General features: G+C 41.6%; 1 protein-coding gene and 1 pseudogene across 2 annotated transcripts in view; one reads left to right on the forward strand and one right to left on the reverse strand.

The window, feature by feature from the left end:
* The window catches only part of Ncapd3 (non-SMC condensin II complex subunit D3), a 73,165-nt gene that overhangs the window by 39,974 nt on the left and 12,118 nt on the right, over positions 1–21,073 (forward strand). For both annotated transcript variants that reach the window (XM_027411712.2, XM_027411713.2), the window contains 7 exons: positions 5,635–5,742; positions 7,726–7,840; positions 7,931–8,038; positions 9,954–10,192; positions 11,181–11,260; positions 20,314–20,451; positions 20,748–20,881. In XM_027411712.2, the coding sequence (XP_027267513.1) occupies positions 5,635–5,742; positions 7,726–7,840; positions 7,931–8,038; positions 9,954–10,192; positions 11,181–11,260; positions 20,314–20,451; positions 20,748–20,881 (922 nt within the window). The remainder of the gene's footprint in view (positions 1–5,634; positions 5,743–7,725; positions 7,841–7,930; positions 8,039–9,953; positions 10,193–11,180; positions 11,261–20,313; positions 20,452–20,747; positions 20,882–21,073) is intronic.
* Positions 460–5,597, reverse strand: LOC107978968 (annotated as a pseudogene).

The raw sequence follows: 21,073 nt of genomic DNA on the forward strand, positions 1-21,073 counted from the left end.
CACACAGCAGATGGTGTTTGATCTTTTGCTATATCCTATTCCTGCGGATGCCTGTGCTGTTATGTCACTTAAGTGTCTCCAAAATTGCCTAGCCAACTGGTTTTTTTTTTATAAATATTTTATCTATTCTAGTAATTTTTATATGAGTAAATAGTCCCAAATCCAAATGCATGCTTTATGTAAGACAGTTACTTTGACCACTGCTGGAAAATTCTCATGTTACTATATTTTTTTAAGTTTTATGTACATAATGTGACTATGATAGCAAATGTGCGAAGGTCAGAAGACAACTTACAAGAGTCAGTTCTGTCCTTCCATCAGGTGGGTCCAGGAGGTCCAGGGATAGAATTCAGATTGTCAAGCTTGACAGCCGGGGCCTCTGCTCGCTGAGCCATCTTACCATCTCACCGTCCATATCAGTATTTCTTTTTTTTTTTTTTTTTTTAGAAGAATCTGTTTTTATTTTAATTGTCTCAACATAGAAAATTTTAATGAGTAAATATATCCTTTAGTTTCAATGGTGAGGAAGATACAAATGGATGGCTGCCAGCCAGACCCATATCCTCGGTATTCCTCCCCTTCTTCAGCCTCTGCTTCCACAGGATCTATGCCCACCTCTTCATAATCCTTCTCCAGCACTGCCAGGTCCTCCTGGGCCTTCTTCCACATCTACCCCCACATACCAATGCAAAAACCCCTGCATCGGGTACATGAGGTCAAACTTGTGGTCCAGGCGAGCCCAAGCCTCTACAATGGCAGTGTTGCTCAGCATGCACACTGCTCTCTGTGACTTGGCTAGGTCTCCCCAGGGACCATGGGGGTATGGTAGTTAATACCCACCTTAAATCCAGTTGGGCACCAATCCACAAATTGGATGGTGCACTTAGTCTTGATGTTAGCAGTAGCCGCATTAACATCTTTTGGTACCACATCCTCCTTGTACAACATGCAGCAAGCCATATATTTGCCATGGTGAGGGTCGCACTTGAACCATCTGATTGCTGGCTCAGATCGAGCATTGGTGATTTCTGCTACCAAGAGCTGCTCATGGTATGCTGTTCAGTTGAGATGACTGGAGCATAGATTTCCCGTTGTGAAGTGGATGTGAGAGTATAGTACCAGGTTGGTCTTGAATTCTGTTAAGTCCACATTCAGGGCCCCATCAAACCTCAAGGAGGCTGTGATGGATGACACAATCTGCCCAATCAGATGATTGAGGTTGGTATATGTGGGACTTTTAAAATCCAGGTTGTGCCAACAGATGTCATAGATGGTTTCATTATCCACCATGAAATCACAGTCAGAATGTTCCAGTATCATGTATGTGGTTAGGATGGAGTTGCAGGACCCCACAACAGCTGTGGAAACCTGGGGGGCTGGGTAAATGGCAAATTCCAGCTTAGACTTCTTGCCATAGTCCACTGAAAGCCATTCTACAAGCAGAGAAACAAACCCAGATCCTGTGCTATCTCCAAAGCTGTCAAAGATGAGGAAGCCCTGAGGTGCTGTGCACAGATGTGCCAGTTTTCAGATCTGGTCAAGGACCAGATCAACAATCTCCTTGCCAATTGTATAATAACCTCTGGCATAATTATTGGCTGCATCATCCTTCCCAGTGATCAGGTGTCCTGGGTGGAAAAGTTGCATGTAGGTTCCAGTATACACTTCATCCATCACAGTGGGCTCATTTTATTTATTTTTATTTTATGTACATTGGTGTTTTGTCTGCATGTTTGTCTGTGTAAGGGTTTCATATCCCCAAGAACAGGAGCCACAGACAGTTGCAAGACACCGTATGGGTGCTAGGAGTTGAACCGAGGTCTGCTGAACCATCTCTCCAGCCCCCTTATCAGTATTTCTAGTAAATCATTTTATCACTATCTTCTGCTTTTATCATGAGATACACTCATTTTTGGTTTTTTAATTTTACATTTTCCTGTATATGCATCATTGTGAGTGAGTGAGTGAGTGAGTGAGTGAGTGAGTGTACCCATGGAAGCCATCAGATTTCTTGGAGCAGAGCTGAATAGTATCAAACAGTAAGAAAGAATATAGCTGACGCTGTGTTTGGCCTAAGATCTTGGGGAAATTGGTGGCAGGCTTTAAGGATCAGTGGCACACACCCTATTGATAGCAGAACTGGAACTAGAAGGGAGGTCTCTGAATAGTATCAAACAGTAAACAAGAATATAGTTGGTGCTGTGTTTGGCCTAAGATCTTGGGGAAATTGGTGACAGGTTTTAAGGATCAGTGGCACACACCCTATTGATAGCAGAACTGGAACTAGAAGGGAAGGTCTCTGTTCCTTCCAGACAAGCTAGAAAAAGTCATCTTTGCTGTGGGCTCTTCTTGCGAATGCCTTGGTCATCAAGCTGTTTGGTTACATTGTTATTAGAGCCTGGGTAAGAAACAGCTAAAAGAGAACTTTATTGTAGTAGTGTTACACCCATCACAAGGAAGGAGAGAGAGAGAGAGAGAGAGAGAGAGAGAGAGAGAGAGAGAGAGAGAGAGAGAGAGAGAGAGAGAGAGAGAGAGAGAGAGAGAGAGAGAGAGAGAGAGAGAGAGAACTATGAGTTCCAAAGGTTTTATTAAATCACCATATAAGTGGGTCACTGATCGATCAGGGCTACGGGACAAGGACTTGGGAGCCTTGTTTGTCCTAGTAGCCCCAAGGAGGGGCAGACTCGGGGGTTTTTGTTTGTTTGTTTGGTTTGGTTTGGTTTATTTGGTTTTTCGAGACAGGGTTTCTCTGTGTAGCTTTGGAGCCTATCCTGGCACTTGCTCTGGAGACCAGGCTGGCCTTGAACTCACAGAGATCCGCCTGTCTCTGCCTCCCAAGTGCTGGGATCAAAGGCATGTGCCACCAACACCTGGCCCCAGATTCAGGGTTTATAAGCACAAGTCACAAACATTTTTTTGCCATGTTACAGTTTTCACCAATCAGGACTCAAATATTAGGGACTTTCCTTGTGTGTTCCATCATTGTCAGCTGACACAAAATGGGAGCTTTTTAGTCCAACCAATCAGTTTTAAAGAACTAAGAAGCATAACAGGCTATTTCTATGTTTAAAGGAGGAGATGGTCAGCCATTGGAAAGTTTTCAGCTCCCCTAGGGCTTGGGATCTTGAAATTTGTTTCGCCCTACAGAGAAAATGGAGTCTGAAGTCAAAATGGCAGTACTCAGGCCAAGGTGCTTTTTGCCTGTTTCCTTCTGTAGGAAAATGGCCCCATCTTTTTTCTGCCAGTATCTCTCTTGGTGGTCAACAGTAGAATAAGACTTTGAGATTATTCTGGCATCTTAGGGTATTTAAGTCCATGTAAATACAGTTCTGTCTTTGATATCTGTAAGCTTGGTAAGAGTGGGTCTTCTGTGGATGTCATCAATTAGAACTTAGACTGTATTAATGGGGAAGTGTTTAGAATAAGAGGGGCTGGCAGAGGCAGGCGGATCTCTATGATCTCTGGTCTACTGAGCGAGTTCCAGGACAGCCTCCAAAGCAATACAGAGAAACCCTGTCTCGGGAAAAAAAGACAAAAGGGGGGGGGGGGTTCCTGCTCTTTGTCCTAGCTAAACTTAAGGTCCTAGCCATTTTTGTTAACTCAATTTCAGTGACACTGTTTTAGAAACATGTTGACAAATGGACTTCATGTGGAGGATATTTAGATGAGGGGATTGTGAAGCAAGTTGTGTAGCATGTAAGAAGCAATGTAAGACAGGCTGCCTAGCTAAATTTAGATATATGAAGATTTGGACATAAAAGAATTGAATTTATTTGGTGTACCCAATCTATACAAGTGTTTGGAAATTGTAAGGGAGCAGATACCAGCCAACTTAATGAAGAAAACTTAATGAAGGATGCTTAAAATGAGGAGCTTGTCCCTAGTCTTGGAGGTGCTCACAAGAAGCTGTGCTGAAACTGGACATTATTATTTGGTCTTGACAGCTTTCCCAGGCAAACTTCAGCTCAACCAGGTCCTTGTCTTAAGCTGTTACATAAGTCAGCCTTTCTCTCTTCCTCAGGACTAAGGCCTGTTGCTTTCAGGAGCTCTCTTGGCCAACAAGTGGTGATTAGGTTGTATAATCTATTAAAAGTCATGGGTGGCTCACATCTTTACTCCTAGTGCTAGGATGGCAGAGGCAGGTGGATCTCTGAGTTCAAGACCAGCCTGGTCCACAGAGTGAGTTCCAGGACAGTCAAGGCTACACAGAGAAACTGTCTTTTTTTTTTTTTTTTTTAAGTAATAAACAGAGTTGTTTTGAAAATTGCTAGGCTAAGACATAATTTCTTGTGGTAGTGATTTCCTACTGTTTGGCAAATGCTAATGTGACACCACATTGCTCTAGTGCCACGTGCACTGGGTGAGTCCTAAGATAGTCTTTGAAAGCACCTGACATACATGTGACAGATAATGTCATTGTAGTAGTTATCCCTGAATTAGAACGCTATGTCCTAATGTTCACTTCTGTGGAAACACTTAACTATACCTAGGTATTTTGGAATGGCCAGTGAAGTTCAAGAATTCTGGGTTTTGAGAATGCTCTTGGGCACAGAAGTGTGGTTATATGTTGTGAGTAGCAGTGACCCCCTGGAACTTTTCTGTAATCAGTAAGACACACTGAAAACTTATACCTTATATATTACAGTAGAGTTAACAACTGCCGTGTGTGTGTGTGTGTGTGTGTGTGTGTGTGTGTGTGTGTGTGTGTGTGTGTGTCTGTGTGTCTGTGTGTCTGTGTGTGTGTCTGTGTGTCTGTGTGTCTGTGTGTCTGTGTCTGTGTCTGTCTGTATCTATGACTTGGTCTATCTGCACGTGCACAGGGGCCAGAAGAGGATGTTGGTTGTCTTCTATCACTGTATACCTATTCATTTTGGGACAGGGTCTCGCCCCTAAACCTGGGGCTTAACCTCAGCTAGTCTGGAAGCCAGCAAGCCCCAATGATCCTTTTGTCTCCACCCCTTTTAGAACAGGCATTTGTGGGGATGCCTGGCTTGCTGACATTAGCTGTCATCAAGTTCTCATTACTATGGATCAAGCTCTGTTAATTGATGAGCCATCTCTCCAGATCCATGATTTTTTTTTTTTTTTTAAGACAGTGTCTAGCTATGTAGCCACAGTAGCCTGGAGCTCTCTGTTTGCCTAGACCAAACTGGAACTCAGGATCTTCCCGCCTCTACCTCCCAAGTGCTAGGACTATAATACCTAATCCAACATCAGTCCTTATTTTATGTCTTTTAAAAGTAAAGTGTTAGCCATAATAGTTAATTCTCTACCTGTGTGTATGTGTGTGGTAGAATTATCACTTTTCCTCTACTGCTGGAGGGGTACTGCTGTAAAAGGTGATTTATAAACTTGAGAACTAGATTTTCTGTTTGTCTTTTGCTCTTCTAGAGCAAATGTGGAAGGAAAGATGATACACAATATTCTTTCAACATTTGACTTAGCCACTTCCTGTGGCCAGGCTGCTGAAAGTGTCGCTGTGGAGTGGGACAAGTGATGGGAAAGGTGAAAGTCTTGAATGTGGTGGGTGGGGTCTTGCATGCCTTCCGAGAGCCTGGAGGTTCCGAGAGCTGGGCTTGGTGAGTTGCCTGAGCCATGAGAGACCCTTCAATTCTAACTTAATGACTCGTGCAGGAGCTGCTGAAGCAGGTGTGTGGGGATGTGCTCTCCACCTGCGAGCACTACCTCTCTAACGTCCTTCTGAAGGAAGATGGGGCAGGGAACATGAACGAAGACCTGGTGGTAAGCAGCTGCTTTTTCTTAATCTTTTTACAGCAGGGTGTCTTCAAGGGCAATTGTTGAATGTGAGTTTCAGCTGCTGTTGGCAGAAAAAAAAGGCTTTTATTGCTTACTTTGGGGGGGGGTTGCATTATGTTTATGGTTGTTAATGTGTGCTGGTTGGGGGAGAGGGGTCCATGCAGGTGAATGCAGATACTTGTGGAAACCAGATATTAGATGCTATGTAGCTGGAGTCACACAGGCATTTGTGAGCTGCATTCATAATGTGTAAACTAAAAGGGGATATTTGACCGCCCAGGACACAGATGCCCATTGCTGAGCCAGTTATCTTGATGGACACTCCTACTCTAAAAATAGTGTCAGTATAAGAGCCCTTATGAATCAGGACCCATAAGGCAGTTAGCATGTCTGTTAACAGTGATTCTGATTCTGGTATATGACATTGTCTGATAGAGGAAATAAACCATGGTTTTGATGCCCTTTAGGATGGATCATCATTTAGACAAAAGTGGCTGGTTGTCTCCTCTGTTTAAATGAGTAGAGCACCTCCTCTTCTGTGTTCGTTCAGTTTCTGCTCTGCCAGCTTCTCTCTTGTAGTTAGTGATTATAGACCAGGGTTAGCTTTGCAAGGGGAGGCCACCCTGCCAGCAGCTCCGTGTGTGCACATTCAGTGGTGAGCATTAGCACTGTGGGACTCTGATGCTATCAGTAGATTTCAGAGGACTTGGATCGTATCAAATATCCATCAAGACCCACACCAATATTACAAAAAACAAAAACAAAACCACAGCAAGGAGCAAAATACCACACTTTATGTTCAAGATTATTATTATTTTTTTTTTACTCAAATATATGTGCTGTTGACTTTTTTACCGCAAGGCTAAGGAGTTATTTTTGTTTTATTTGAATCAAGATCTTGCTATATTGCTCAGGCTGACCTTAAATTTATGGGCCCAAGGGAACCTCCCTTCCCAGGAGGTTCAGTTGTAGGTATGCATGCACAACTGTGTCAAGCTCTAAAGTAAGCTCCCACCTGACATTTGACTTTCTAATAATGCCCGTTCATCTTTGGGGTAAAGAAAAACAATATTATTTATTCAAATGGGATGTCACTAGAAAACAGGAAGAGTGGTAGCTGGCTATGAGGAAGTAGGAACTTGTGTGTGTTACGAGCAGGAGTTTAAACAGTAAACTAACATGGAGGACAAATTGGGGTTATGTTTTACAATATAGAGTGAGTTTACATGCTCAAATTTTGTTTGAAATGCTAGGGATCAAACACAGGCCCTTGAGCATACAGGGCCCGTGATTTCTACCATTAAGCTAGACTCCCGGCCCTTTATGTGCTCTTTCAGTCTTGGTTTCACTGCTAGGAAAATGGAGTAGCAGGGTTCACAGAGGTATTCACCAGGCAATTGTAAGAATAAACACCCACACCAGGCATGGTGACACCTGGCAACACACGCCTTTAATGGCAGCGCTTCGGAGGCAGAGGCAGGCAGATCTCTGTGAGTTCAAGGCCAGCATGGTCTACAGAGGGAGCTCCAGGACAGGCTCCAAAGCTATAGAGAAACCCTGTTTCTTAAAAACCAAAAAGAAAAAAATAGCCTCTAACATAGAAACCTTAGCAAAATTATCATGAAACCCGTAGCTTTCACATGGAATCCTTATATTCTTTAAACACTTGTTGTATATATTAATATAAAGGGGTGACACCTTCTATCACAACATGATTATTAATAGAACCCCAATTATTCACAGAAATGTCTGGATTTAGATGATAAAATGATATGGTCATTCTAATTTGGAATGAATTTTTTATTAAGTAGCAACCAAATTTTTATTGATAGCCATGCATATTTTCTGAAAAAGTAGTGATCGTTTTGTAATTTGTGAGACAAAATAACATTCTTTTTATGTGTTACTCGAGCTAGAATTTATGTTCTTTTTGCCTTGGTTTTATTGCAAAATCAATTCTCTTTGCAGGTGAAATGTATTTTTACCATAGGAGATATAGCCCAGTTATGTCCAGCCATAGTAGAGAAGCGAATCTTCCTTCTAATCCAGTCTGTTCTGGCTGCTTCTTCTCATGTGGATCACTGTAAGGCCTTTGAAGTCACACTCTGCACCATTCTGTCTTGAGGCTCTTTACTGTCTCAGTAATAATTCCTTTCCTCTTCCTTTCCCACAGTACCATCATCTCAAGGGACCATGGATGCCCTAGCCAATCAGCTGCCTTTCCAGGTCAGAAGCTCTACCATGCCTTCTGTGATTAGAGCACATGCCATCATCACTTTAGGTATGAGTACCATGGGGGAAATGTGGCTGTAGTCTGTGTAGCTTTTGTCTCAAATAATCTTAACTACAGTTACGTGCTATGTGCTATTGAGTCTATGCCTACTCTAGCTTTTATGACTTTGAGTTAATTCTGATGTGAGAAACCAGCTCTGCAGATGTAACAGGGCACTCAAAGTGAGAGCCCTTGAGACTGCCACTCTGTATGGTAATAACTTCTCTCCTTGTAGTGATGAAATCCCTGAAAGAGGCAACTTCAAGGCACAGACGGTTACTTTAGTGCATGCTTTAGAGGGTGCCCATCCATTTTACAGAGTGAAAGAAAGCATGGTAACACTGGCTTGGCATTGCGAGGCAGTAGACAGACAGAAGCCATGCTCAAAATCCCTCTACCAATGACCCATGCCTCCTGCCTCTAACCTAACCTCACAAAACAGTGTCATCAACTGGGAACCAAGTGTTTGGTCACATGAGCCTAATGGTTACATAGAAACCATTATAATACACAGGGAGGTTTTTTTTGTTGTTGTTGGATAGTGGTAATTAATTACAGTTATACCTGTATCTGTTCTTATAGTGTTTTTGTTTTGTTTTAATATTCACAGTGTAGCTTGGGAAGTCTATCAAGAAGTGTATTTCAGAGGCTAAGAAATAGCTCAGTTTCTAAAGTGCTAAGAAGCACAAAGACCTAATTGTAATCCCCAGAAGCTACATTTTAAAAATGCCAGAGGGCTGGAAAGGTGGCTCAGTAGTTAAGAACACCGGTGCTTTTCCAGAGGACCCAGATTTGATTCCTAGCACCCACCGCTTACAACTGCCAGTAACTCCTGTTCTAGGAGATCTGATGCCCTCTTTTGGCCTCTGCAGACACCAGGCACACAAGTGGCATGCATGCAGGCAAGATACCCATGCACCTAAAATACATTAAAATAAATAATTAAGGAAGCCAAGTCCACTGGTACATGCCTATAAATTCATGTACTGTAAGGATGCAGGGACAGGCAGGTCCTTGGTGCTCCCTGGCCACCAGCCTAGCCTGCTTGGCAAACTCCAGGCCAATGAGAAGCCCCTTCTCAAGTGAAAGATAGATGATGCCTGAGAACAGTCAAGGTTGTCTTCTGGCCTCTGCCAATACTTGTGTATACACATGAGCCTGCATGCACCCCCCAAACAGAGAACTGTATCCTAGATATTACACTGGGTTTTAGGAGTGGAAAGTTTGAAGTTCAGTTTATTGAGCGAGACGGTTTATTTAAATTTCCAGAACTGACAGATGAGCTTTGATCACATGTCTCCACCCACTCCATTAGTTCATCATGAAAACACTGACCTCTGGCTATAATTGGAATATTCTATTTTTAAAAGTGATTGTATATCTTATAGTATAGTTTGAAATGGTGGTTTTTGTTGTTGCTGTGGTTTGGTTTGGGTTTTTTTTGTTTTTGTTCTTGTGATATTATTTTTAAAATACCCAAGAATTTCAAGTAAGGGCAAAACATTCCCCAGGCCACAAAGCAAACACAGTAGAAAATGTAATTCAGCAGCCTCCTTCTAATTATGAATAAAAAATAAGTGAGGCAACATTCTTTCCTGCTATACAGCTTGCATTTTTAATTCAGTAATGTTTTTCTTAGAACATGTATATAATCAAAACTGGAATATGTTAGGTTTTACTGGTCATTATGTGGACAAGTAGGTAACTGTACAATTCAAAGAGTGGCTTTAAGTGGAAGACGATTTTATTATTCCAGGGGAACAATCACGTGTCTCAAGAAACTTGTGGCGTTTATTTTTTTTTAACGCTGTTTTTAAACTTTCTAATATTTGTCTGTGAGTTCGTCGTTTGTGGCTTGGGGCATATATTTACTCTGTGTAACCCATAGTGTGGAATGTAGGCAATTTCCTCTTCTCTGTGACAGGTAAACTGTGCTTACAGCATGAAGACCTTGCAAAGAAAAGCATCCCAGCCCTTGTGCGAGAACTTGAAGTGTGTGAGGATGTGGCTGTCCGCAACAATGTCATCATTGTGATGTGTGATCTTTGTATCCGATACACTGTCATGGTGGACAATTATATTCCCAATATTTCCATTTGTCTGAAGGACTCAGACCCATTTATCCGGAAGCAGACATTGATCTTGCTTACCAACCTCTTACAGGTGTGTGTAGGGATCCAACTGCCCTTTGCTGCTTGCCGTGCTGGTGTAGGGAATAGTCCGTTAACAAAGATATGCTTGCTCTGCCATAGAATCAAAGACAACCATTCTCATCTCTGGTTTAGAATATCTTACAGTGTTTAGTGCTCAGTGGCATATTTGTGCAGACATCCTGTGGAGCAGTGTAATTCTGTATCTGTGACCTGCAGAGGGAAGTGCTTAGGGACAGGAGGCTCCAGTTCAAGTCCCACTGCCCTTCTTGGCCACGTCCATGTGTTTCAGCCATAAGGGCTATTGTTTTAAAATGTAGATTGTATTTGAAATGCACTCTTGTTTTGTTTGTTTGTTTTTGGAGACAGTGTTTTTCTGTGGCTTTGGAGATTGTCCTGGAACTCGCTCTATAGACTAGGCTGGCCTTGAACTCACAGAGATCCGCTTGCCTCTGCCTCTGCCTCCCAAGTGCTGGGATTAAAGGTGTGTGCCATCACCACCTGGCCCTGGAATGCACTGTCTCACAGCATTGCTGTAGAATCCAGTAAACTGTTTCCAGTTTGTAAAACATCTTGAGCTGCAGGGCTGTGTAGAGCGTTTGATATTTGTGTGTACATTTAGAGCTTGCAGTTAGCCTGTAACGAGAAGGGAATAATTGGTTATTTAAAAAGAAGGCATTCACTAAGTTATATATCTTTTCTATACATTCATAAGCTTGTCTTCTCATGCATTATGGACCTTACAAAGGAACCTGTGGATCTGCCCATTAAAGCCAAGTTTCCTTATACCATAGATTGTTGCCCAAATACTCCTCTACATCTCTTTTAGCTAACAAATGCTACGTGCTTAGTTCAAGGTTAGGAAGTAAACACTATGGATGTAAACTTGGGTCCCAGGTGGACCAGTAGCCAACAGGTGGAATGTTACATTAAGGAAAGTCAGCAAATGACTCTGCATATTAAAATTCTTCCTGAAGTGTGCTATTTTTATCCTTGTACAGGAAGAATATGTGAAATGGAAGGGCTGTCTGTTCTTCCGATTTGTCAGCACCCTGGTGGATCCACACCCAGACATTGCCAGGTAATCTTGCCCTCATATGTCACACAGCTCAACAATTTACCTAATTTCTGGTATGCACTATCTTTCCTTTCAGGGTCATCTACAGTTGTTTGGGATTTAGTAGGCTTTTAATAATTACCAAAAAAAATCTTAAAATACTAAATGATAAAACAGACCTTATATATGCATGTTTTTAAAGCAAAACAAACCAAAACTGAGCAGACTGATAACTAAATAATCTCTGCCTCAACTCCATCATTTGCTAACTCTGCTCTCATTGCCTGCTCTCACTAAGAAGTAGTAAAGAATACTCTGCCTTGTCATTTAAACTGTGTCCTACGGGAGGCATTTTAACTAATGGCTCTTCTAGTGCTTTCTAGACCAAAAAAAGTTAATTTTGACAAAGAAATACAGTTTTCTTTTAAGTTTAGAAGTCGAAAGGAAGAGATTCTAGGAATTAAGAGTGAATGGCACTGTGTAAAAGGCAGTGTGCCGATTGCAAAGGCTCCTTGGAAATGGGTGTTTCTTAAAAATTGGAGGGAGAGATGTGGCTTTGCCATCCCTTAATTCCTATCCTTGTATTTCTCTTTTAAAGATTTATTTTCAAGGAGTTTGAAAATGGCCAGATAGGATTTGCTACTCCAGATTATGTTGTATGAATAATTATTTTAAAGCAAATCTTCACTTGGAAAACAAGCTGCTGAATGCCACAAGAAAAGCCACTACAGCAGGCGAAAGGTCTTTACAGAGTTCAGTAACTATAAATAGCTTGTGATAATGGCTCCCTCTGCTTCTAAATTTGGTCACCAATAATTTAGTCTGCTTTCCGTAGAAGAATTTCTGTTGAATTCTTTGGGTTTAATTTTCAAAGGAAGAATATTTCAAATAACAAAGTAGCAGAAGGTTAACCTTCTGATTAGTATTGTCTAGAGTCAGAAGCAAAGAAAAAAGCTGGGGCGGCCAACTTTTTTGTATACTTGGGCAAAGGAAGGGATGGCTGTGCCATTCCTACCTGATTTTAATGAGCTCCCTAAGGACCCTTGTAGTCAACAGTGACATAGTCACACTGGGCCTGGCAGAGGTGCTCATTTGCTTTTAGTGATGAACCTAGGATGCACATTGTCTGTTTATGCTACATTTCCATCTTTTCTCTCATTTTTATTAGCTTAATGTAAGTATGTTTAAAAGAGACAGTAGATGTCCGGCAGTGGCAGTGCACACCTTTAATCCCAGCACTGGAGATTAAAGCAGAGGCAGGTAGATCTACAAAGAGAGTTTCAGAACAGCCAGAGCTGTTACATAGAGAAACCCTGTCAAGAAATCCCCACACAAAAAAAAGAGGCAATGTTAAGTTTAACCCAATTTAAACATTTTACATGTGTTAAACATATACATATGTTAAAATATCACATGGTACCCCATAAATATGTAATATATATGGATATATATAGACAGACAGACAGACAGACAAATAGATTAAAATAATACATTTTAAATCATTGAAAAGAATATATTTTAAGAAGAGCATTAGTCAGTGCGTAACATTTAACATAGATGGTGTAAATCCAGATTCTGCTCAGGGGTCAGAAGGAAATTCAGTCAGATGAAGAGAGGCTGTACACAGGGGTGAGACAGTCAGCACGCTTAGCATTTCCAATTCTCTCCTTAAATCTCTCACTAAAACGTTATTACATCTTATTCATCCCCTTATTATGTGTGTCTGTGTTTGGGCATGTATTTGCCACAGCGCACATGTGGAGGTCAGACAATTTGCAGGAGTTAGTTCCCGCCTTTCATCCTGTAGGTCCCAGTGATTAACCGCAGGTCATTAGGTTTGGTGACAGGCCCTTTTACTCACTGGCCATCTCACCAACCCTAAAGCTCCCAGTTTTATCCCTGCATTCTGGGTTTATTTAAACCATGGAAATGTGGGCAGGAGTTTCTTCTTTCAGAAAAGCCGATGACTGCGTAGTTAGGCCAATGTCAGACCTATCTGTTTATAGTAAGTGGATTAATCTCTCTCTATATTTCTGCCATGTCAGAAGTTACAGAGACTGGGAGGCAGAGCCTGTTGAATGCTTTTTTTGTCCAGTTGGATTTCATGAGGATTCTAGCATGAGGAAATTAAGGAAGGAAAATGAGGAGTGGGCATTGAAGCCAGGGCCTTGTATATGTTATGTAAGTGTTCTACCACTGCGCTACATCCCAGCACATTTTTGTTGTTGTTGTTTTGTTTTGTTTTTCGAGACAGAGTTTCTCTGTGTAGCTTTGGAGCCTATCCTGACACTCACTCTGGAGACCAGGCTGGCCTCGAACTCACAGAGATCCACCTGTCTCTGCCACCCGAGTGCTGGGATTAAAGGCGTGCACCACCAACGCCCGGCTTATCCCAGCACTTCTTTAGCAGGGTCATATAAAACCGTATTTTAAAAATACAAAATTATTTGATATGTTTTCTTCTATAACCACTAGGTGGCAGCCTTGCCATCCCATAGTCACAGGGTGATAGCCTCGTAAATAATAAACAGACTGTTTAATAAGCAATTGCTGCAAAAATAGTTCAAAGTACCACTGAGAAAGAAAGGGGAGGAAAATGGAAGGTGACTTGGTTTAACAGAGAGACTTCTTTCTATAGAGCACTCAGTGAAGTTGCAGAACAAATGGAGTGGGATGGGGAGTCTAAACAGCTAGAAGGACAGACAGGGCACATGCAGAAGCCCTTTGATTCAGTGCAGTGACATCGTCCACAGCAAGGCCACAGGGTGGTGACATGGAATATGAAAGTGGGGGAACTGTGGATAAAGAAGTCTGGAAAATGGCAGGTGTGGTGACAGTTGGGTACCTGTATATGAACCTTAAAGACACTGAGTCATGATTTGGGATGGAGAAAAAAGTAAGATCCCAAACTAACAGGAAACAGATAGTAGAGGCTGTCATGCTGGACTAGCTGCATGTCTGTTGCTGTAACCAGTTGCCACTCCCCCATCCCTTGCTTTCACCTTCCTTGAGTCTAATTTAAATTTCTTTTAGCTTTTCAGCAGACCAAGACAGTTAGATCCTTTTCTCCGGTGTATCAAGACTGAAACTTGCTGCCGCTCTAGTAAAAACCCTGTAGATGCAGCATTGAGATTAGACTCTGTGCAGTGACTGATTTCAGCTTCTCCTCACAAAAACCTCAGTGGCAGCCTTCATCCTTGAGCGTGCCATCCTGCGAGGGTTTGCATGACAGTGAAGTATATGTGCATAGCTTCTAGTAGGGTCCAGACCAGTGTCTCATTGTCAGTTACCTCTGCTGGTCTTCGTTCCCAGCCTAAACCCCAAGAAGATGAACGCCGACCTGGCAGCAGGTTAAAGCGGCTCTCCCTCCTGATGAATTAGTGGATTCATAAGGCCAGTTCAGGTCTGAGGAGAGGGTTCAGGTGGACATGAGACCCAGTGTACTATAGCAGACTGGCCAGAAAGCAGACCACAGAGGGCAAATTCCTAGTCTTCATTTCCTTGGGAGAATCCTGGTTTTCCCCATTCTGGTCACAGATGGTTTACCAAAGTAACTTTAATTCTGAAAGAACTCCATCTGATGTTGTGAACTTTGCCTTTCAAATGTAGATTTCTAAACAGTTCAGTCTGTAAAGAATATATGGAGCCATGTGTGCTGGCTTATACTTGTAATTGAAGCACTCAGGAGGTGGAAATGATATTAGGAGTTCAACAGTGTGGCAAGTTCAAGGTCAGCCTAGGCTACTTGAGACCCAGTCCTTAAAAAAAAGTTAGAACTCATAGATAAAAACAAACGAATTAACCTTTTATTATACAAAATTGTGTTCATTTCTGTGTTTGAAAGTCATCCTAGACGGATCCAGGGACCCTCTAGTTCTTTCCTATAGTCTTAGCCTCTAACCCATTTCCATTCCTGTGTGACACCCAGCAACCTGTAGAAACAGTCTACCAGGGACCCTGCAGCCACCACATTTAGCTAGGACACAGAGTAGGCAAAGCGACCAAAGAATAGAACACCTACCAACAAAGACGAGACCAGATGTCTACACAGCAAACACTCCAAACAGTCTATTTCCAGATGCCTAGATCTCAGCATAAGAACACAAACATGAACAAGCAAGACAATATGCCTCCTCCAGAAGCCAGAAACTCAACTGCAATAAGCCCTAAGAAAAGCAATTTAGCTGAAGCACAAAACAAGGACTTCAAAATACTAATTATGAATATGTTGTAAGACCTTAAAGAGGATATGAATAAATGCCTTAATGAAGACCATGAAAACACATACAGTTGAATGAAATAGTGAAAACAATTCAAGACATGGGAATAGAATTTAACAAAGAAATTGAGTCACTAAAGAAAACACAAAGCGAAATAAAACTGGAAATGAAAACCTCAGGATGTCAAACAAAAGCCTCAGAGGTAAGCCTCACCAACAGATTAAAAGACATGGAAGAGAGACTGTCACATCTCAAAGACAAAGTAGAAGAAATAGATAGGTCAGTCAAAGAAATTATTTTATCTGGGAAAAAAATTCAGGTACAAAACATCTAGGCAGTCCAGGACCTTACAAAAAGACCAAATCTGTGACTAATAGGGGTAGAAGAAGTTGAAAAAACCCAAGTCAAAAGGCACAGAAAATATCTCTAACAGAATTAAAGAAGAAATTTCCCCAGCATAAAGAAGGAGATGCCAATCGAGGAACAAGAAGCATACAAAACACCAAATAGATTGCGCCAGAAAAGAAATTCTCCCCTACACATAATAAAACACTAAATGTTTAGAACAAGAAATGACATTAAAAGCTTCAAGTTCATGGGGAAAGGCCATATAAAGATGGTCCTATTAGAATAACATCTGGCTTTTCAGTGGAAACTCTAGAAGCCAGAAAGACATGGATGGATATTCTACCAACTTGAGAGACCACAGACTCCAGTGCAGACTATGATATCAGAAAACTACTAATCACAACAAACAGAAAAACATTCCACAATAAGAAAAAAAATAAGAAATTTCTATCCATCAATTCAGCCCACAGAAGGCTCTAGAAGGAAAACTTTAGTCTGAAGAGAAGTTAACTACACCCAAGAGGACACAATAAACAAATAATCCCAGAACAGTAAATCAAGAGAGGGGGTGGGGGAACTCACACCACAGCAACAAATAACAGGAATTGGTAAACACTGTTCATCAGTAACTCTATTAATGGTCTCAATCCATCCCCCACCCCCACCCCCAAAAAAAGACACAACCAACAGATTGGATTAGAAAACAGGATCTATCTTTTTGTTGCATCTAAGAAGCACACACACCTCCATCAAAGACCAATATCACCTCAGGGTAAAAGGATGGAAAAGATTATTTTAAGTAAATGGAATCAAGAAGCAAGTATTGCTATTTTAATATCTGGCAAAGTAGACTTCAAACCAAAACTAATCAGAAGAGATGGGGAAGATCACTACATAGGTCATTAAAGGAAAGCTCCACCAAGAGAACATTGCAATTCTGAACATTTGTACATCAAATGTAAGGGCACCCAAGTTCATAAAAGAAATACTACTACAGCGGAAATCACATATGACCCTAACACAGTCATAGTGGATGACTTTGATATCCCACTCTCTCCAATAAGCAGATCACCCAGGTAAAACCTAAGCAGAGAAGCCCTGGAGTTAAATAACATCATAAATCAGAGAGTCCTGGCAGAACTTTCCAGAATTCACAGAACATTTCACTGAAATGCTAAAGAATATATTTCTTTTTTAGCAGCTCATGGAACTTTCTCCAAAATGAACCACATGTTAGGACACTGAGCAAGTCTCAACAGATACAAGAAAAGTGGAATAACATCCCACATCATATCTGATCACCATGGATTAAAACTTGATATCGACAACAGAAATAGCAGAAAATATGCAAACTGAAGGAAACTGAAAACTCATTACTGAATGAAAATTGGACCAAGAAATCAAGAAAATTACAAACTTTTAGAACTGAATGAAAATGAGAACACAATATACCCAATCCCATAGGACATAATGAAGGCAGCTCTAAAAGGCAAGTTCATAGCACAAAGTGCCTACGTAAAAAACTGGAGAGATTTCATAATTTAACAAACCTGAAAGCTCTAGAAAAAAGGAAGGAAGGGAGGGAAAGGAAGGAAGGAAGGAAGGAAGGAAGGAAGGAAGGAAGGAAAAAGAATATCCAAGAACAGTGGGTGGGGAGAAATGATTAAACTGTCCTGAGTTTCAGGGCAAGATGTTACCTCTTACATATGGTTATTAGCTTTTAAGCTTTCAGTATGTTGCTACCACCTGAATAACCACAGAGGTTAGGATGATAAGGATGCAGGGATGGAGGTATTTCCTGAGAACAGGGGAGTAGAATATAGTATTGTGGAGAGAATGTGTGCATCAATCCTGCTGTATCTGGTAGACTGTTTCCTTAAAGTCATCCCTGACTTATGCCTCTTGCAAATTAGAATAGGATTAACTGGGGAGCAGGATGAGAGTAGGATAAAGGAAGGAATGTGGGGAGGCACAGCTAACACTAAAGGCCTTGAAAAGCCATGGAAACCTACTACTGTAGAAGCTTCAAAACTATATTCACATATGAAAGGAAATGTAGTCACCATATTATGGGGGATACAATACCCAAACTAGATACCTTATGCCAAGTAAAACCTCCATTTCCAGGAATGGTTACATCTTGTTGAGTCATTGGCTAAAGGGATCTCTTGGGCTTCCTCAAGCATCACAAGGCTATTAGTTGCTCTTCGCATCCTAGTGGTAGGACCCTATTGCTGAGGACACTTTGTCATTGAGCATGGAAAAATACAGCTGGTACCAAACTAGAAACTTCACATCTGCTGACCCACATTGATGGTACTGGAAGGTACTTTGCTATTACCAAAGGAGAAAAGTAATCAGTATCAGTCAGCTTATGAACCCTACAACCTACAATGACCTGCCTGCAGTATATACTGCTGAAATAGTGGCACAAATGTTTTGGGAGTAGCTAGCCACTTTTTTTCAAAACTGGATTTAAGACCCACTCATGAGATGGATCCTATACCTGACACTGCTAAAGTAGCCAAGAACCTGATACTAGTTAGGTAATGGGCCTAGGGGAAAACCTACCCATGTTATTGCACTAAAGAAAAATAAGAATAAAATGATTCTTTATGGCCATAGATCATGTCTTATCAGAGACGCTTCTTCTTGCAATAGGTTGTGACTAACAGAGACCCACAGTGGACACTGGACAGACAGTGAGAGACTTTGGAATTCTCAGTCCTAATAGGGATGTCTTCATCAAATCCCCATCCCCACAAGGCTCAGGGCACTATGTGGAAGAGGAGGGAGGGAGATTGTAAGAGCCAGAGGTCATGGATGACTTCAAGGAAACAGTGTCTTCCAGACACAACAGGACTGAGGCACATATGAACTCAGAGAGACTGTGGCAGTGTGCGCAAGACCTGCATAGACTCAAGTCTGACAGAATCCCAACACTGAGAAGAGGAAGTGGACACAGTCCCAGTCCTAGTTGGCAGTTGACATCTGCTGGGAGAGGAAAAAAAATCAGTTTTCTCCAGTGGAATGTCACTGGGTATAGCACCTGCACTCCAGAGCCAGCCTCATGCTCAGGAATAGTTGACCAATACAAAACAAACTCCGTATTTTGTTTTGTGTAGTTTTGGTTTGGGTTTTGTTACTTTTTGTCCTATTTCCTTACTGTTTTTTAGAGAGGAAGGAGAAATAACTTGAAATTTGATGTTTGGTTGGTCAGGAAGTGGGGAGGAGTTGGGAGAGGGGAATAACTGACTAAAATATATTTTATAAAAAATTATGCTGTACTTGGCACCATCTTTTAAAAATGTTTTTTAATAATAAAAGTTATCCTGATACCTTGTTTCCTAGGCAGTACCTGACTGTCTCCTCTGCAGAACTTTTAAAAACTAAGATTTTTTAACATCATGGCTTCTGAGCTCCTGTTCTGAATTTTAACTGATATACACAATTCAAACTAGCTTGCTTCTCAACCTGAGAAATACAACAAGAAGAAGTCAGTTTCCAGCAAAGTCCTAATGCCTTCCAAAACCAAGTGCAAAACATGAGAGTCATCTTTGTCTCTGCTCTGGCTGGTACCCCTGGGTAGCTGGGAATCATGGCTGAGCTATACAGTGAAACTAAAGTTCCATTCTTGACAAAGTGAATCTTTTTTAAGATTTATTTATTTATTATGTATTCAGTATTCTGTCTGCATGTATGTCTCCAGACCAGAAGAGGGCACCAGATCTCATTACGGATGGTGTGAGCCAGTATGTGGTTGCTGGGAATTGAACTCAGGACCTCTGCAAGAGCAGTCTGCTCTTAACCTCTGAGCTATCTCTCCAGCCCACTATTCTTTATTCTTAAGAAAAGTTTTGAGTATTAAAACGGATGTTTGCTCATTATTGTGTCTAGCATCTTGGAGAATGAAGGCCAAGTGTTGATTTTCAGATAATCATTATCATTGCACTAGGCATGAAGACCAGGCCTCTGCTTGAAGGAGTTTTAGGAAAATTGGTTAGTTTTTTTTTTTTTTTTTCTTTTAGAAGTATATCTGGATAATACCACTTTATTTGAGTTTTGAAGTATAAGCTTATAGAGCAGAGTGGAGAGATGGTTCAGCAGGTAGGAGTACTACTCTTGTAGAGGATGCAGTTCTGTTCCTCATGAGGTGCCTCATAACCTGTAACTCCAGCTCTGGGGTATTCGAAGCCCTTTTCTGGTCTCCACAAACTGGGCATTTTCAACTTGTGGACATACCCCTACACACAGCCATACAAATAATTGGAAGTAATAAATCTTAGCAATAAATAAAACTTGGTAGAGAAAGCATTTATGTGGCCCTTGGCTTTCAAATGAAATATAGAGCTAGGCAGACAAAGTGAGTAGCATTCCTGACTCGCTTTCAGCCCATGAGGCGGTTTGTTGAGATGTGTTTCGAATTGTATGCTTTTCTGTTTGGCGGAATTCTTAGCAGATCTGTAGACCGACAGTGAGTGGGTCTTCTTTTGCCTCTCTCCTCGGCAGCCTTGGGGAGTTTTGCCTGGCTCACTTGTTGCTGAAGAGGAACCCTACCATGTTCTTCCAGCACTTCATTGAGTGTATATTCCACTTCAACAGCTATGAGAAACATGGGCAGTATAACAAGTTTTCCCAGACAGAGAGGTGAGTGGGCAGCTGCGGTGGGCACACCTCCATGTCTTGGTAAGAGCTGTGGTAAGGCTCCAGAGGTGCTGGCTGTGTCACGCAGAGGTTGGGCATGACACTCACCTCATGTCTGCTGCAGTGGTCATTCGTTTCCTTGGCACGATGACAAAAGGAAACTCAGGCATAATGGTAGACTCCTAAGGGTAATGTCTGTGATGACACTGGAACCTAGTCACACAGCCTTGAGGGTGCTGTATTTAATCTTTGTGACCTGTACCTATACAGTGCAGTAATATTGGCCTGTTCTGCCACAGAGGGAAGCGGCTGTTTTTGCTAAAGGGAAAGACAAACAAGGAGAAACGAATGAGAATCTACAAATTTCTCCTTGAGCACTTCACAGATGAGCAGCGATTCAATGTCACTTCCAAAATCTGCCTTAGTATTTTGGGTACGTCTGATATACTTGGGGTGAATGTGTTCTTAAAAGGCTGTCGGTGATAGCACAGCAGGTCTGTATGGAAGACGTGTCTTTTTTGTCCTTCTTAGCATTAGTTATGTCTCTTAGGGCACCCCCATTCACAGCCTAGACTTGCCCTAGTTCTGTGAATTCCCTTTCCCCTCTGGCCTAAGGGTTTCTCAG

The sequence above is a fragment of the Cricetulus griseus genome, chromosome 4 (genome assembly GCF_003668045.3).
Source record: "Cricetulus griseus strain 17A/GY chromosome 4, alternate assembly CriGri-PICRH-1.0, whole genome shotgun sequence".
Classification (NCBI taxonomy): Eukaryota; Metazoa; Chordata; class Mammalia; order Rodentia; family Cricetidae; genus Cricetulus; species Cricetulus griseus.